Source organism: Eschrichtius robustus, chromosome 9, assembly GCF_028021215.1.
Source record: "Eschrichtius robustus isolate mEscRob2 chromosome 9, mEscRob2.pri, whole genome shotgun sequence".
Taxonomy (NCBI): Eukaryota; Metazoa; Chordata; class Mammalia; order Artiodactyla; family Eschrichtiidae; genus Eschrichtius; species Eschrichtius robustus.
The window spans coordinates 115,381,129-115,400,354 of record NC_090832.1 but is presented as its reverse complement, the minus strand read 5'-3'; the positions used below and the strand labels follow the sequence as shown (position 1 = coordinate 115,400,354).

At 42.8% G+C, this 19,226-nt stretch overlaps 1 protein-coding gene across 1 annotated transcript in view; it reads left to right on the top strand.

The window, feature by feature from the left end:
- The window catches only part of B3GAT2 (beta-1,3-glucuronyltransferase 2), a 70,962-nt gene that overhangs the window by 17,888 nt on the left and 33,848 nt on the right, over window positions 1-19,226 (top strand). The window contains exon 2 of the mRNA XM_068551575.1: window positions 16,048-16,192. Coding sequence (XP_068407676.1) covers window positions 16,048-16,192 — 145 coding nt within the window. The remainder of the gene's footprint in view (window positions 1-16,047; window positions 16,193-19,226) is intronic.

Below are 19,226 nucleotides of genomic sequence, written 5' to 3'. Positions count from 1 at the left end.
GAAAACTGCTAGAGCTAATGAATGAATATGGTAAAGTTGCAGGATACAAAATTAATGCACAGAAATCTCTTGCATTCCTATACACTAATGATGAAAAATCTGAAAGAGAAATTATGGAAACACTCCCATTTACCATTGCAACAAAAAGAATCAAATACCTAGGAAGAAACCTACCTAGGGAGACAAAAGACCTGTATGCAGAAAACTATAAGACAATGATGAAAGAAATTAAAGATGATACCAACAGATGGAGAGATATACCATGTTCTTGGATTGGAAGAATCAACATTGTGAAAATGACCATACTACCCAAAGCAATCTACAGATTCAATGCAATCCCTATCAAATTACCAATGGCATTTTTTACGGAGCTAGAACAAATCATCTTAAAATTAGTATGGAGACACAAAAGACCCTGAATAGCCAAAGCAGTCTTGAGGGAAAAAAACGGAGCTGGAGGAATCAGACTCCCTGACTTCAGACTATACTACAAAGCTACAGTAATCAAGACAGTATGGTACTGGCACAAAAACAGAAACATAGATCAATGGAACAAGATAGAAAGCCCAGAGATAAACCCACGCACCTATGGTCAACTAATCTATGACAAAGGAGGCAAAGATATACAATGGAGAAAAGGCAGTCTCTTCAATAAGTGGTGCTGGGAAAACTGGACAGCTACATGTAAAAGAATGAAATTAGAATACTCCCTAACACCATACACAAAAATAAACTCAAAATGGATTAGAGACCTAAATGTAAGACTGGACACTATAAAACTCTTAGAGGAAAACATAGGAAGAACACTCTTTGACATAAATCACAGCAAGATCTTTTTTGATCCACCTCCTAGAGTAATGGAAATAAAAACAAAAATAAACTAATGGGACCTAATGAAACTTCAAAGCTTTTGCACAGCAAAGGAAACCATAAACTAGACGAAAAGACAACCCTCAGAATGGGAGAAAATATTTGCAAACGAATCAATGGACAAAGGATTAATCTCCAAAATATATAAACAGCTCATTCAGCTCAATATTAAAGAAACAAACAACCCAATCCAAAAATGGGCAGAAGACCTAAAAAGACATTTCTCCAAAGAAGACATACAGACGGCCACGAAGCACATGAAAAGATGCTCAACATCGCTAATTATTAGAGAAATGCAAATCAAAACTACAATGAGGTATCACCTCACACCAGTTAGAATGGGCATCATCAGAAAATCTACAAACAACAAATGCTGGAGAGGGTGTGGAGAAAAGGGAACCCTCTTGCACTGTTGGTGGGAATGTAAATTGATACAGCCACTATGGAGAACAATATGGAGGTTCCTTAAAAAACTAAAAATAGAATTACCATATGACCCAGCAATCCCACTCCTGGGCATATACCCAGAGAAAACCGTAATTCAAAAAGACACATGCACCCGAATGTTCATTGCAGCACTATTTACAATAGCCAGGTCATGGAAGCAACCTAAATGCCCATCAACAGACGAATGGATAAAGAAGTTGTGGTACATATATACAATGGAATATTACTCAGCCATAAAAAGGAACGAAATTGAGTCATTTGTTGAGACGTGGATGGATCTAGAGACTGTCATACAGAGTGAAGTAAGTCAGAGAGAGAAAAACAAATATCGTATATTAACGCATGTATGTGGAGCCTAGAAAAATGGTACAGATGAGCCGGTTTGCAGGGCAGAAGTTGAGACACAGATGTAGAGAACAGACATATGGACACCAAGGGGGGAAAACCACGGTGGGGTGGGGATGGTGGTGTGCTGAATTGGGCGATTGGGATTGACATGTATACACTGATGTGTATAAAATTGATGACTGATAAGAACCTGCAGTATAAACAAACAAACAAACAAAACAACTAATACTAAACTTTCATTGGGTTATTTGTATGGAAATATGTTAATATAAATGTTTCAGACATTACATGAAATTTCTAAAAATGTTATATGTTCTGGTATAATGTTATAAGTCGTAATCCTAGTTATTACTTTAAAATGTATGTCTCAGAAATAACTAATTTTCTTGTCAACTGCATTATTATGAACTTTCATCAAATCTTTAACCGTGATCATTTTTAAGTCTTTTGTCATTTACAGACAGTTCTGGGTGTACTCTGATGCTTTTGTGAATATGTTCCTATAAAAGGGTTTCATCTTCAGGAAATTCATGGAAAAGACTCTGACAAGTACAGGTTTCTGGTAACTGACTATACTGCTGAACTGAATGAATAAGCATGTTCAGAACACTAATGGAAAACTGATGAATTCATAGAAGTGCTAACAAAAGATCAAGATGAAAAAAAAAATTAATTACATGGGACTGAGTGAACTGATGAGGATGAGTATAATTTTTGTGACTTTATGTTTGAATTTAAAAAAAGAAAAAATCCCACAAGGACTCAGAGGCAAAGAATATACAAATCAATTTTCACTGCAAAGTAAAGGAGCTGTTACAGTGGAGGATTACTGGACTGAACGTCAATATTATGACATAGTATGAGTGTGTCTCATGTTTGGTAATTGCAATCATTGTTGCTTTTGTTGTGGTCATCCATGTACAATGCTTGGTGTCAGTCTATTTATCTCTTGTAAAAATAAAATACTGTGTGTGTGTGTGTGTGTGTGAAAAAAAAAAGATGCTCAACTTCAGTAGGTGAAAAAAAACAACCAAACAAATACCTTTTGTCTCTCTTCAGATTGGCAAAGGTGTAAGGAACTGAGCACTGTATAGACTGCTACTGGAAGTAGGTTTTATTAAGAGCTTTTTGCTAAATAATCAGGCAGTACCTATTAAAAATTTAAATGCCCATACCCATAACCCAAGAATCCCTCTTCTAGGACTGTATTTCATAGAAATAAAGCAATCAGGAATTAAGGAAAAAAAAAAAAGAAAGAACATATCTTAACCTTGATGGCGGGAGAGAGGATGGGCGCATGTGGGTGGGAGGACCTCCAAAGTAGAGGCCTTTTCTCACGTCCTGTCCGGTGTTGTCACGATAGCATTATACCCTTAGGCTGGAATTCTTTTCTGCAACAGTGCCTACTCTCCTAGAAACCTTCAGGAAAATAGAAATTTAAATAGTCCTGGATTGGTCTGTGATAAGTCCACACAGACAAAAAAAAAATGCGTTTGACTGTTTGGTCTCCCTCACGGTCACCTGTTTCCTCATAAATATATTCAGGCCAAACTTTTTCAGCAAGGACACCACGGAGACGCCGTTCTCGTCCTCCTCCTGCATCTAGGGACGTGGTACCAGTGGTCAGGTCACCTTATGGGTGGTGATGCCAAGCTTGACCAGTTGGTCGAGGGAGCGACCACCAAATCTCTCCATGGTGAAGGTACATTTTTCTTTTTTAATTGATGAGTAACCCGTAGATTGATATTCTGAGCCAGTGTGAATATCTTCTTTCCCAACAACTTTTACCCAAGAGTTCAAGCATCCAGGGATGATTCTTGCTTGAATTAGTTACTGCCGTACTTTGGGGGCATCCAGTGGTGCTTTTCTCTGTGTCCTTCCTTCTGCACTTGTTAGCTGGCATTCTTCTTAAAGAACAGTTTCTCTCTCACACAGGCCACCCCCAACCTATAACCATAGATTTTAGGGTCCTTTTTACCCCTCAGTTTTTTTTTATCTGGCCGCATTGCATGGCTTGCAGGACCTGAGTTCCCCGGCCAGGGATTGAACCTGTGCCCAGCAGTGAAAGCACCGAGTCCTCACCACTGGACCTCCCGGGAATTCCCCTCCCCCTCAATATGTGTGTGTGTGTGTGTGTGTGTGTGTGTGTGTGTGTGTGTTTTAATTTTATTTATTTATTTATTTACTTATTTATTTATTTTTGGCTGTGTTGGGTCTTCGTTTCTGTGTGAGGGCTTTCTCTAGTTGCGGCGAGTGGGGGCCACTCTTCATCGCGGTGCGCGGGCCTCTCACCGTCGCGGCCTCTCTTGTTGCGGAGCACAGGCTCCAGACGCGCAGGCTCAGTAGTTGTGGCTCACGGGCCCAGTTGCTCCGCGGCATGTGGGATCTTCCCAGACCAGGGCTCGAACCCATGTCCCCTGCATTGGCAGGCAGACTCCCAACCACTGCGCCACCAGGGAAGCCCCCCTCAATGTGTTTTCATCTATCAGTGTCATTCTTTCTGATGCTCAAATTGTTTACAGCTTGGCCAGCCATCTGGCAGACCAGCTTCTGTCTTTGTTGTCTGTCTTTGAGCACTTCTTTGCTTCTTTGGTGCAAAACATTTTAAACTCATACTTTCCCCATGCTGAACCTGGAATCGACCACTTCTCCAAGGAACCCTGGTTCCCTTTAGTGGAGAGTGGTATTTACAAACCAAGATTTCGGTGTTCGGTGTGCTTATTGCTACTGGGCTGTTCATATTTCTAAGCCCTGTAATCATGAGTTTGTATTAAAACCTCCGAACTACTTTGTTTTTATTTTAAATCAGCTTCGCTGTGGTGTAATTTACTGATAATAAAATGTATTCATTTTAAATGTAGAGTTTGGTACATTTTAGCCCCTCACACGCTTGTATGCATCACCTGACTTAGCTGTTCGCAGGCAGTTGTCACCACGTGTGGCTCTAATCTGCGTTCCGTCACTGTAGATGACTCTGCCTATTCTAGAGTTTTGTAGAAGTGGAAGAATGCAATATGCAGCCTTTTCTCTGGTTTCTTTCGCTCAACATTGTGTTTTTGAGATTCATTCACGTCGTTATGAATATCAGTAGTTCATTGCCTTTTATTGCTGACTAGTAATCCATTGTTTGGATGTATCACAGTTTATTTATCTCTTTACAAGCTGATGTGCATTTGGGCTTTTTCCAGCTTGTGGCTGTTATGAATTAAACTGCCATGAACGTTTAGGTATAGATTTTTGTGTGGCCTGTGCTTTCATCTCTCTTGGGTGAATACTTAGAAATGGAATGACTGAGTCATATGATCAGTATACTTGTTAAGTGTATAAGAAACTGCCCAATTGTTTTCCAAAGTGGTTGTACCATTTTATACTTCCACATCTGCATTAACACTTGGTGTTGGCAGTCTTTTAATTTTTGCCATTGTAGTGGGTGTGTGATGGTATGTTATTGCGGCTTTGATTTCTGTAATGACTGAGGATAGAGAACATCTTTTCATGTGCCAAATGATCATTCATTTTTCTTTGATTAAATGTCTGTTCAAATCTTTGGCCAGTTTTTAAATTGTCCATAGAGCTTATGCCTTAGGCTTTTTTATTGAGCTGTAAGAATCCTGTGTGTTCTCAATACAGGTCTTCGGTCACGTATTGGGATATTTTCTCCCACTTGGTGACTTAGTTTACAATTTTTTAAACAGTATCTTTTGGAGAGTAGAAAATTTTAATTTTGATCAAGTCCAATTTGTGAATTGTTTAGGGTTCATATTTTTAGGACACGTCTAAGGAATCTTTGCCTACCCTGAGACCACAAAGAGTTTCTTTTTGTTTTAAATGTATTTGACTGAAGTATAGTTGATTTACAATGTTGTGTTAATTACTGCTGTACAGCAAAATGACTCAGTTATACATATATATGTACTTTCTTTTTTATATTCTTTTCCATTATGGTTTATCACAGGATATTGAATATAGTTCCCTGTGCTGTACAGTAGGACCTTGTTGTTTATCCAGTCTATATATTATAGTTTGCATCTGATAATCCCAAATGCCCAATCCATCCTTCCCCCACCCCTCCACAAAGAGTTTCTTTTATATTTTCTTCTACGAGTTCTATAACTTAAGCTTTTGTGTTTATGTCCATGATTCCATTTTGAGTTAATTTCTATGAATATTGTGAGATACAGGGATGGAGGTTATTTCCCTTCCCCCCCACCCCCCGACCATAGATGTCCTTTTGTTTGTCCAGTACAATGTGTTAAAGACTATCCTTTCCCCCACTGAGTTTTCTTGGCCTCTTAGTAAAAAAAAAAAAAAAAAAAAATCAGCCAGGCATCTGTGGGAAGAATTGTTTTTGAACTGTCGAATCTCTTCTGTTTACCGACGTGTCTGTCTTTACACTGACATCACAGTGTCTTGATTACTGTAGCTGTACGATAGGCAGAGCCCGGCCAGCTCCTCCCAGACGTTCTGTACCAGGATTCACAGTCATATGCCTTCAAGCAAGTGACATAATTAAGTGAAGCTGGCCATGTGTGAGCAGTTATTGCTTTTTTTGTATTAAAACTTAAAGGACTAAAACTTCAGCCTGATTTATTTTCATTTACTAAGGTTTTTAGTTACGTTCCTTTCCCGTATATTTCTCATGGTTGTTATTATTTCTAAGGGCATCTTTTGTACACATGCTTTGCGTATTAAATACACAGGAACAATCCTCGTTCCCATCCATATAACCATGCTCCATCCCTGTGTACTTGAATGCCGGGCCCATTTGGTCTGTTTTCCTGTTGCCCACTTTGGAGAGAGGACCATCCCCCATGACAGCACAGACTGGTAGACTCGGCTTTGGGGCTGTGATAGGGATGGTGGGGGGGGGGCCTGCGGGGAGCAGGGGAGGGCTGGCCTGGCGCTGCTGGAAGAGACATAGCCCTTGACGCCACTGTCGCCGTAAAGGAATCCAGCCCAGTGTGCCACATCTGCAAAGAGGCCGGACATCTTTGGGTGTTAACACATCTCTGTTTAAAATGCAAAAACTTTTGCAGACCAAACCAACCTTTCCTGTAGGGCCACGTATGGCCAAATGCTCCAGCTGTGACCTCTGGTCTGCACAGTAAATATGGGCAGAGAAAGTGAGTGAAAACTTGACCCCAGGCTAGAGACTGAGTCTGCATCATACCCGACAGGGCTGGACAGAGAAGGAATAGTCACCTTAGGTGCTTTGAAGAGGGATTTTTTTTTAAATAATAGACTTTTGTTGTTGTTGTTTTGCATTGGGTCTTCGTTGCTGCACGTGGGCTTTCTCTAGTTGCGGCGAGCGGGGGCTACTCTTCATTGAAGTGTGCGGGCTTCTCATTGCGGTGGCTTCTCTTGTTGCAGAGCACAGGCTCTAGGTGCGTGGGCTTCAGTAGTTGCAGCACACAGCCTTCAGTAGTTGCAGCACGCAGGCTCAGTAGTTGCGGCACGTGGGCCCTAGAGCGCCTGGGCTTCAGTAGTTGTGGCATGCGGGCTCAGTAGTTGTGGCTCGCGGGCTCAGTAGTTGTGGTGCACAGGCTTAGTTGCTCCGCGGCATGTGGGATCTTCCCAGACCAGGGCTCGAACCCATGTCCCGTGCATTGGCAGGCAGATTCTTAACCACTGCGCCACCGGGGAAGCCCCTCTATTTTTAATACAGTTTTAGATTTACAGAAGAACTGAGAAAATACTAGAAAGTTCCCGTACACCTCACACCCAGTTTCCACTGTTGACATTATACATTGATATTTATATGTTACATGTGTTATAATGAATGAATCAGTATTAGCTAAAGTCAGTTCTTTATTCACATGTCCTTAGTGTTTACTACCTGGTGTCCTTTTTCTGTTCCAGGATCCTATTCTGGGCACCACATTGCGTTTAGTCATCATGTCCCTATAGGTTCCTCTTTGGCTGGGACAGTTTCTCCGATTTTCCTTATTTTTGATGACCTTGGCAATTTGGAAGAGTCCTGGTCAGGTATATTGTAGCATGCCACTCTGTTGGAGTTTTTCTGAGGTTTTTCTCATGATTAGAATGTGGTTATGGGTTTGGGGAAAGAAAAGTGCCATTTTCATAATATCAGGTCAAAGGTACATACTCTCAGCATTAGTTTATAGCTCACATTGTTCCGGCTCTGGCCGCTGGGAGCTCTTTCAGTTGGCTGTGTTCTTTTCACAGACCCTCAGCAATGTGGGTTTGTGTGAGGTCTTTGTTTACTTTATAAAGCCCTCCTTACTTTCTGGCACTACAGGATGATTTAGGCTCATATTGTTTATTTTCCATCTCTGTCCTAGCATCGGCCATTTCTCCAAGGAGCCCTGGTTCCTTTTATTAGAAAGAACCTAAAGCAACCATACCCCAATAAAAATTAATTTAGAAAAAAGGAAAGAACGAAAGAAAGGGAGGAAGGAAGGAAAGAAAAGGAAAGGAAAGAAAAGAACCACACAGGTTAGAAAACACCACAGAGGGAAAGTGCCATTTTCAGCACAGCACATCAAGGGTGCATACTGTCAACATGACTTAAAACTGTGCATGGTAACTTTGAGGGTCCTCCACTGTAAAGTTTCTTCCATACTGTTGTCTCTAGAATGAAATTACTATGCAGCCCACACCCAAGGAGTGGGGAGTTAGCTCTACCTCCTTGGGTGGGAGGAGGGTTACCTACGTTCATTATTTGGAATTCTTCTTGCACGGGAAGTTTGTGTATTCCCCATTGGCTTATTTATTCAAGCATTTGTTTATATACTTCGATCATATTGGTGTTTGGTGTTTATTTTCTACTTTAGTTTGTAATCTAATTTTGTTGCTCAAATTGTTCCAGCTTTGGCTATTTGGTAGACTCCCGTGGGCCTTTTTGTATGCCCCCATCAATGTGTGTTTTTTTGTGTGTGTTTTTGAGTGCTTCCTTACTTTCTGGCTCTAAAGATACCCCGGGATCATCTTGTATAGTTTCTGCCCCAGCCCTGGAGTCAGCTGCTTCTCCGAGTAGCTCTGGTTCCCTTTATTAGAGCACAGTGTTAGGAACCAAGATCTGGGGCCAGGTGGGCTCACTGCTGCTGGGGTGTCACTGCTTCTAGGCCCCCTCAGCTGACAGAGCAAGGAAATAGGTGTGTGTACTGACCAACATGTGTATGCACACATATCTATGTATATAACCATCTCTATATCAAGCTAAACCTGAGTTCATGCTGATGTCTCCAACACTCATCCGTAACCACATGGATCGCGCTAGCCTTCTCTTTTGCTTATCGGTAAGTTCTCACTCCAATGGAGAGAAACCTGGCTCCCAGCAGCCGCTGTCCAAAATGGATCTATTTTTTATTAAGGAATGCAGTGGAACGCTCCTGTCCAGGGCCTGGAGCACTAGAGTTGCTTTCTTCCTGGAAGGTCTTTGTTCTTCCTCTCCGCAGTGGTCAGTGCTTCTCATGCTTTAGACTTCGCTCAGGTCGATGTCCTCAGGGAAGCCTCAGCAGGTCCCAGATCAGGTCAAAGTCTCTGCAGCATGCCTCATGGCACCATCTGTTTCCCTTACAGCCCTGATTATCAGCATCGAATTTAAGTAGCTCATCTTGCAGTTGGTTGTGTTACTGCTTTTTCTTTTCCGGAACGTTGGCTTCGTAGGCAAGGACCTTGTCTGACTTGCTCAGGGGCTAGCACTGGACACACGTTAGGTATGTGATCAGTATTCAGTGAAAAGATGCAAGAGGTATGGAAGAAATGTGAGGCATGGTCTTCTAGGCCTTCTACCCAATGACACAGGAGAAGGGTTGAGAATATAACATGAGGGACGTTTCTGCTTCTAGAATTCTTAGCTCCTTTAAGTAATTAGCTTCTGCTCCTCAGAAGTTCATGCTCTGGAGATGATTGTGTATGGAAATCAAAAAAAAATCCAGGGCAGTATACAGTTACGTGAAGGACACTGTGTGGAGTGAATAGCACTGAGCCAAGTAACAATTAGTTGAGGGAAATGGATGCTGAATCAGATGCAAGAGAGAAAGCAGGCATGATGTTAATTTTCAGACTTGTTCCACAGAAAATGTATGGGTGTGTTGGATCATATAAACGTAGCTAGCTTCTGTGTTGGAAAATACCAGATGTTTATGCACAATAATATTGGAAAAGACCCTGGGCTCCAAGTCCTCACTCTGTGCTCCATCATGTTTGCACTGCTCTTTCCTTTCCGTCTTTAGCTCACTGGATCCTGCCCCACTGAGGGTGACTTTTTTTGTTTTGGGTTTGGGGTGTTTTTTTGCCGCTGAAGTTATTAGTTTAAAAAGGAGGATACCAAATGTAAACTTCTTTATTGTAATTCTGCTCCTTGAGGTTGCCTATGGCATTTTATATTTCCTAAGATCAAGGATTTTGTTCATTTCCCTTTGGAAAAAATAAAACAAGATTTCACCTACTGGTAGGTCTTAAAGGAAGATAAAAGGCATTTGTTTAACTTTTTCTGTTTTACTCTAAGGGCATTCTGATGATCACATACGTGTGATCTTCTGAAACGTTCCAGTCGTGGAACGCTGGCCACTAGCCGTCTCCCAGAGAGGGGCCAAAGCCATGCAGCTAAAAGCTGCAGGAAAAACGTTGGCTAAAGAAACAGGAGCGGGTTGTTGGTAAGAGTCACCAGACCCAGGAGTGCACAGCAGTCCCCTGCCACCCTGCTTTCCTGGAGAAGATGCAGACACACCAGCACCACCTGCCCTGGGGGGAGTTTAAAAGGCATGTAGCCTGGAGGAGCATGGAGATGTACCGCATGCATCTCGTGGTCCTTTTGGCCATTGGATCTGCCTGTGATTTGGGCTTGTGAGTCCTATCCACTTCACCGGGGGTCACATCGGGAGGAGTAAGCGACAGAGTATGACTCTAGTGTTGAATACATAGGAAGAGGATGCCTTTGGGGGCCGGAACTGGTCCTAATATTGTCCTATCAATACGTGAATTGCTTCCTCTTCATCTTAACATCCAGTGCTTTACTCCTCAGTTTTAGACCCGAGCTCACACCGGGCACCGGAAGATGTGTCTGTGACGTAACTGCTGTTTTGTGCTAAGAAAGTAACAAAGCTTTTAAATACGGAGAATATTTTAGTTATAGGGAAGTGCTTTGACTTTTAATAGTAACAGTCATTGTTACGTTTCCCCCTCTCAGGAAAGAAGGAGGCTGCTTAGGAATCCTTAAAGAGCATAGATGGAGAGAAAAGGACACAGGACAAAGGATGGATCCCAGGGGTGACGAGCAGAAGTTCTGTAAACAGCTGTGCTATTTTCCTTTGAAATGCCGGGCACACTCTGTGTAGTGTAATGGTCGTGTGCTGAGGGGCTGTGTGTCTAACTCTGGAATGAAGGATTCCACACTGAATCTCAGAGCCGTGCATACACGGCAGGGGCATCTGGATCTTTCTGAAGTTTTAAACTACAGTCATCCCTAGGTATCCACGGGAAATTGGTTCCAGGACCCGCTGGGGGTACCAAAATCCAAGTCCCATCAGATTTTGGTACCTGCCCAAGTCCCATCCTGGGCCCTCTGTATCCGCAGGTTCTGCATCTGCAGATTCAACCAACTGCGGATAGTGTAAAGGATGTGGAACCCGCGGATGTGACGGGCTGCCTGTACTTAAATGACAGACTTTAAAAAATGTAGCATACTTGTAAACGTAATCCTGCCACATCACCTGCATTCAAATAGTCATTGCGTTTCCTTTAGCACCCGACCCTCTGAAAAATTGAAACATGAACAAATGTTCACTCTGAGCTGCTCTCAGAAATTTGGAGCATGCTAAATAAAGTCTACATGTTCTAGTGTGAAACGGGCACAGAAGCGTGAAGTGTTGCTTCTTTGATGCATCTCATTACCCGGAACCCTAGGCCATTCTGTAGTCTGTGGGGAAAATCCTACGTGTCTTTCACGGCCCTACTTAAGTGAAGAGCCAGGCACCAAACACATCTGGCCATGTTTGCTTGTCCCGGTAGGAGCGCTCCCACAGTTCCATGTGTTCTCCTCTGTAAGGGAATTTCTCTTTTCCTGTTTCCCCTTTCCTTCTGTTCTTTTCCTGTCTGTCCTCCTCTTGCCTGTGAGGTGCCCCTTCACAACCCAGCATCCTGATTGCTTGCTACATGTGGCTCAGGTCTCAGGTACCACGTGGTGCTTACACACTTATCAAGAATGTTTTGGCACCTGCTGTATGCAGGCACAACCTATGCCTTCTCAAGAGGATACCCAGGTCTGAGACGAGGTCCGCTTACCAGCTTTTCAGATGTGAAAATTTAGTGCTCCAGGAAAACACAGTTTAGGAGCTGAAAAACCATAGGCATTTTAAGGAAATATCAAAAAAAGGACACAGCACTATTTTCAGTACCTTGTTAGATTCAAGGCCATTCTGTCACTGTAAGAAAAACATGTACTAGACAACTTGGTTTCTCAGTATGTTTGGCATATTTGAGATATCAAACAAAAAAATGGAAATTTTTCATTTTCTGCAGTGTGTGAGGGAACAGGGGTGGAGTGAGTTGAGGAGAGGGCTGTATTTTTGTGAAATTTTTAATAAAATTTCTGGCTTTTTTCCCACCTATGGCAAAGATCTAGGATACAAAAGCATTAAATGTTAATACTGATTCAAAATTAAATCTCCAAAATCTTGCTGAGAGAAATGAAAGATCTAAATAACTGGAGAGAGAGAGACCATGTTCATGGATTAGAAGACTCCATATTGCTACGTTGTCAGTTCTCACTGAATTGATATATAGATTTGATGCAGTCCTGATCAAAATTTGCCAAAATTTACAGACTGACTCTGAAACTCATATGGAAATAGTCAAAACAACTCTGATGAAGAAGAACAGAGATGGAGAACTCACACCACCCGGTTACAGCGGTTGTCATAAAACCACAGTAAATCAAGACAGTGTGGTACTAGCATTAGATCACCAAGTAGACCAATGGGTCAGGGAGAATGTCCAGAAGTAGACTCACACGTATGTGGCCACTGACTTTTGACAAAGGTACAAAGGCTGTTCTGTAGTTCTGGGACAATTAGATACAGTTGGAACAATTGGATATCCACATGCAAAAAAAGAAAAAGAAGAAGAATTTCAGTCCCTCACATCAAATACACAAAATTAACTCAAAATAGATCATAATTAAATATAAGACCTAAATCCATAATAACTTCTAGAAAGGAGGAGAAAACTGTGGGTTAGGCAACAATATCTCAGATATGACACCAACAGCATTATTCATGAAGAACAAATGGATGCACTGCACTTCATCAACATTAAAAGTGTCTGTCCTTCCAAAGATGAGCCACATCTCCCAAGAGGGAGGAGATATAGGTATACATATAGCTGATTCACTTCATTGTACAGCAGAAACTAACACAACATTGTAAAGTAACTATACCCCAATTAAGAAAAGAAAGAAAAGAAGAGGTGAGCCACAGACAAGGAGAAAATATTTATGTCACATATCTGAGAAAAGGATTTGTATGCAGACTATATAAATACCTCTCAAAACACAATAGGAAAGAAATAAACAATTTTAAAAGTAGGCAAAAGATTGGAACAAATACTTCACCAAAGAAGCAATGCCATATGGCTTATAAGCACATGAAAAAATACTCAACATAATGAGTCATTAGAAAAATGCAAACTAAAACCACAGTGACATACTACCAATACCTATTAGAATGGCTAAAATGAAACACCAGCCACACCAAGTCTTGGTGAGGATGTGGAGTGATTGGAACTCTCACTGCTGGCGGGATTGTAAAACGGTACAACCACTTTGGAAAATAATTTGGCAGTTTCTTAAAAAGTTAAATGTACACGTACCATGTGATCTAGGCATTCCACTCTTAGGTATTTATCCAAAAATAATGGAGTCTGCATAGACTCATACACCGATGTTCATAACGGCTTCATCTGTAATATCCAGAGGCTTGAAAAAACCCAAAAGTCCATCAATAGGTAAATGGATTTAAAAAAACAGAACAAAACTGTGGCACACCCATATATCCATACGATAGAATACTACTCAGCAATGTGAAGGAATGAACTGTTGATACACATTGTAGCCTGGCTGAATCTCCATATCGTTATTCTAAGTGAAAGAAGCCTGATTAAAAACAAAAAAAAAAACAGTATATACCATATGATTCCATTCATATAAAATTCTGTGGAGATTAGCGGTTGCCTGGGGTTAGGGGATGTGGAGAGCGTAAGAGGGATGGCTTTAAAAAACAGCACAAGGAAACTTGGGGGTGATGGATATGTTTATTATCTTCATTTTGGCCATGTGTTCATGGCCATTTACATGGGTCAAAGTGTATCAAATTTTATGCTTAAAAACATGCATTTTATCCTTTCAGGGGTCCCTAAGACTGCCCACATGCTTGGTGATTTACTGGGACCCCTAGCACCCAGCATGTATTGTCCTTGTGGAAAAGATGTGTCACCGGGATGCAGTAAGGATCCGTAGGCACATCAGTGAGGGAAAGACATGAGGAAGGGTCTGGAGGAATCCGTGTGCCACTTCCTGTGTCCTCTGCCCCCCATGAGGGACCACAGAGCACACCTTCCCTCCAACAGCAAAGCTGTAACTATGGAGGTACAGTGGTTATGTCCACTGAAACCCATTTCAGGTTCAGGGTTTTTACTGGGGGCTGGTCACATAGGCACCTCTGCCCACCAGTATTTCAGATGCCCAAAAAGGAAACGTGTTCAGTGGCCCAGGCGGGCAAAACAACCTTATCAACGTAGGAACTGCTTCAAAAGCCAGATTCCCAGGTGCCAGCCAAGGGCCAGCTTATAAGCAGGCTTTTCTGAAAATCATAGTCTCAGGACTGTTCATTCTTTTCTGTAGTCAGTTATACCTCAGTAGCATTTTTGTTTTTTTCAGTAGCACTTTTTTTTAAAAATTTAAGTTAGTAGGGGCTAGCACTAGGCATTGGTGATTAATTTACTGAAAAAGTGATAGACTGTAAAAAACAGTCATTTCAGATTTGTGGAAGACCAATAGAATGGGATCTTCGTTACCTGGATTGCTTCATGCTCTAAAATCTGCTCTTTGGAGTGAAGTGGGATATTAATAAATAAGTAAAGTTGGGATACTTGCTAAATGGGAGCTTCGAGTTATATTTTCATTAATACAGTAGTATAACTTTTAATTTGAATTGTACTTGAAAATCTTTGCCAAGAATATAATTTTTCTTCCTTTCATTAAATAATTCCTTGATTGATAATCTTTATTTTAATCATTGGTTAACTGACCATGACCCAGTTCTATAGCAAATAAAAGGTCAAGCACTGGTGTTGAAATTATAACGATCCCAACAACGGGTCCGCCTGGTGCAGTGGTGTGGCACACCCAGCTGGGAGAGTAGGCACTGCTGAGATCCAGCCTGTGTTTTGATGGCCAAGCCAGGGGCCCCAGCATGGGTGTGTTCGCCTGAGAAAGGGGCAGCTCTTTCTAGTTTGCAGAAAGGCGCCACATGGGCTGACTTGGCCCCAGCACGTGTCCCAGAAGGAGGTGGTGGTGACCGTGATGGTTTTCCCTCAAAGTGCTACCCGCTAGAGGCCAGCTTTGTTAGCAACGTGTCTTTGTTTGTTTTTGCTTTTTTGTTTTTTAATTTGTATTGGAGTATAGTTGCTTTACAGTGTTGTGTATCAACATGTCTTTCCCCTTAAAGAAATCCAGGAGATAACTTCCGGTTGAGGGCTGTCTTTAAGAGCATGTACCTGGAGAGGACCAGAGATTCCAGCCGCCTGTGTGGGCCTTTCCTCTCTAATTTGGCCCGATCACCTTTGAAAGGCAGGTGAATTTAGGGGACGTTTTTCTTTCTGTCAGTCTGGAGGGCGCCTGATGTCTCTTCTGTATCTGGATCCTGTTATGAACGTCCCTAGACAAGATCTCTCTGTGTCTGTAACAGTAAAAAAAAAAAAAAATCAGAGACAGGCAACCCCTGTGGCTCCTCTGAGAGGAATTACTGCTGTTGCTGAGTAATAAGGTTCCCTAAGGGGCAGTCAGCCTCCTCGCTTGCGGAGGGACCAAGCGTAGCTGAAGATCCAGCTTTGAGACAAATAGACAGTATTTGATGGTCACAGCTCAGCTTCCGACGAGCGATGTTCAGACATGAACCCACTTTATTTCTCAGCCCTGAGCCCCTGGCCGAGTCCGTGACAGCACAGGGCAGTGGCACCAGGCAGCCGCACGGCAGGGAACCGGGGAACAGTCTGCCAGCAGGAGGGCTCTGGTTCCGCTAGGAAACCTTCACCTTTCGGAAATCTCCACTCCCCCCGTTTCTGCTGTGGCTCACATTCCTTTCCTCGTTCAGGTTCCTTCCCCCAAGGAAGCTTCAACTACATCTCTTTCCCCTTTTGTAGATGCGAACAACGCGCAAGGTCTCTGTGTGGCCAGTGGGCCTGGTTGGCGGGCGGCGCTATGAACGTCCGTTGGTGGAAAACGGGAAGGTCGTCGGCTGGTACACCGGCTGGAGAGCAGACAGGCCTTTTGCCATCGATATGGCAGGTGAGCGCGTAGATCGTGGGGTTTGCTCCTGCTGGGTTGTTCCCGCCGGCCCTCCCCCCATGTGTAACTGGACTGCAGGCAGGACGCTTTGAAAGACCGCTTTGGTTAAACCCTACGTTGTGTTATGTTCGGCAGATGAACTGTCTAAACCTTCAAAGCAGGCTGGTTGGGTGATTCAAGGAGAAATTGATTTGGGGAGTGATTAGGAAACACTCATTCCATTCCATTTGTCACCTGTCCTCGCAGCCATCCCTTCATCCAGGTGCTGGGCTGGGCGGCGGGGATCTGGGCGGGGAGAAACAGACCTGGCCCCGGCCTCACAGGGCTCTACAGCCTGCACCTGTCCATACCTCGCTCTACAAGTCCGACTGGTTGGAATATATCACATGCGTACTGATAAATTTAACAGTGATATGGTATAGGCAGGCTAATCATTTTGATGCTTATTGATACATTTAAGAGTGAAAATATAAAAACTGGATTACTGGTTTTTCAAACAGGTATTAATGTTGAGTATAACTGTCCTTCAAAGTTTTTACTCTCTGACCACGCAACTAAATTGAATAAAACCTACTGTAGACCACAAATTCTAAAATGCTGCTTTATCATAAAGTGACTCATTCTCTGGGGGTTATATAAAATGATGCCTGTGATAACTGTGCAACGATGCAGTTTGAAACATGTGTCTTTGGAGGCAAAAGAGAAAAAAAATCGCTAAAATCACTGATGTCCGTAACCTAGAAGATGAAGGCAGAGAAGCTTCAAAATTGATCTCATCCATCTCAGCGCCGAAACAGAGCTCTGTCTGTCTGTCAGCCTGTGCTTGGCCAGTCTTTTTGTGTGCTATTTCCCAGCTGTAGTCAGAAGCACTGCTCGGAATTGTGATGGGATGGAGGCTGTGTTATGACTGGCTTCATCACGTTTATTCTGACAATACTGTAAATTTGAGGGAGCGAGGTTATGAAGAGCGCTGGAAGTAAAAGCTGCTGGGGAAGGCTTTGGGGATGGCCAGTCTGCTGCCCCGCTTCGTGGGAGAAGACCAACTAGGGTATTTTAACTCAACATTTAACAGCATTTCCTGAGTGCCAACTTTGCGGGATTGTGTGTCATGGTCTCTGACCCAAGGATGGTCTAGATCTCTGACCCTTCCCTGACCCCTGCCCCCTCCCTGCGTCCTGACCTCTCTGTCCCTCTTCCAACCCAAGCCTTATTCCTCGGTCCCCAGTTCTTGCAGCCACGGAGCTGAGCTGGCATCTCAACCAAAGAATCTTCCTGAAGGCAGACAGACAGGCAGGTCAGCTGTATTTGGAAGGTGACGAGGATTCTCAAAAGAGGTGTCGCCTCAATCAAGTCTGAAACTATAAGGCCGACCATAACGTGTCTTGAAAATCAAGTTTTTTGCTGCTCAGAAGTGTTAAGTTTGAGCAGAAATCTTGAGGAACATTGGGCAAAATCTTGTGCTTCTCTGGGACTCGGTTCCCTCGTGTAGAATGAGGCAGTAGCGTGAATGACCACTGAGGTCTTCGCTAATGAATTCTTCCTTTCCCTGGCTTCCCATCTTGGGAAGCTCAAAGAAAAGTCCAGGTCCGTGGATTCTAAGCGAGGGTGTGACTGCTAACGCAGCCAGCTGGCAGATGTTTGGTCCTTTTGGTCCCCAGGAGTTCAAGTCTCCCACATGGGATCTCTGCCCATCACCCTTCAAGCTAACTTCAAGGTGAGGGTAACATAGATACGCCTTCCTGGATTTTGCTGTAAGAACTTGATGTAGATGATCAAGTATCCGGTAAACCCATCGAGTATTTTGCATTGTTCCCCCCAGAATTTGGATCCAAATAGATATATCTAAAATTCAAGAAAGGCACATGGGTTTTGTGAATTAGGCCTGACTGGTGACAAGATATTTGATACTCTTTCACTGCCAGAATCTCTGGGAAACTTTTCTCCATGACATGACTGATGTTTGGATTTTTTAAAGCACTTTAATATATTTTCAAAGCATAAGACCTATTGTCTTATGAATGATTTGCTTGTTTTTATTATCCTTATTTTAAAATAGGAATAAAATTTCTGTCTCAAAGAAAACAACTTCTGAAACGCTAAATTATTTTCTTTACACGTGAATTTGCTTTGCAAATTAGTTTTCAGTAAATTATTGATATTTTTGGAAGCCTTTAAGTGAGAAGGATTTGGTTGATAAGATAAAGATCTGACTTTGAGCAGTTTGTTCTCATTCTAAAACTTGAAATTTTACAGCTTTGTTTAGATTCCATATGATTCATTTATTCTTAGTGGGAAGAGAGAACAGGCCTTTGGGATGTTCACGTACAAATGGTACTTCCCACCTCATTTTCAAGAGACACACACAGACACAGATACACTCACAATCTCTAGAGAGTAGAAAGCTGGAAGCCCGCTTCCCTGCTGTACCCAGGAAAGCCTGAGGATCACTGCTTTAAAAGTGGTTCTGATGGTTGAGTGAGGGGACTGCATTGGAGCCTGCGTCTCGCTTGGACTGCCACAAACTGATTAAAAAACATGAAACTGACAGCCTCATGGGGACCTAGCTCTGCCCTCCAGCAGGCAAGCACCAGCCTGGAGGCCCACACGGTATGTGCAGCCAACCATGTGAGAATGCTACCCCGCCCTCCAGCAGGCCTGCATCCCTGCAAGAGCAACGGCCTCACAGCCAGCCAGGCCAGGGCCCAGGCCCGCTACCATCACACCCACAGTAGCCAGCCCGGCCACAGCAGAAGGATGCATGCAGCCCACAGAGGGGGCACCCCTAAAGCATGTAGCTCTGTAGATGAGAGGGGAAGGGGCTGCTGGGCTTCATAGGACATCTTCTGCATGAGGCCACTTCCCCAAGATTGGGAAATGTAACTGACCCACCTAACACATAGAAGCAAACAAAATTGGGCAAAATGAGGAGACAGAGGAATATGTTCCAAATGAAGGAACAAGATAACCTCAGAAAAGGAACTAAACAAAGTGGAGATAAGCAATTTACCTGCTAAAAAGTTCAAGGTAATAATTA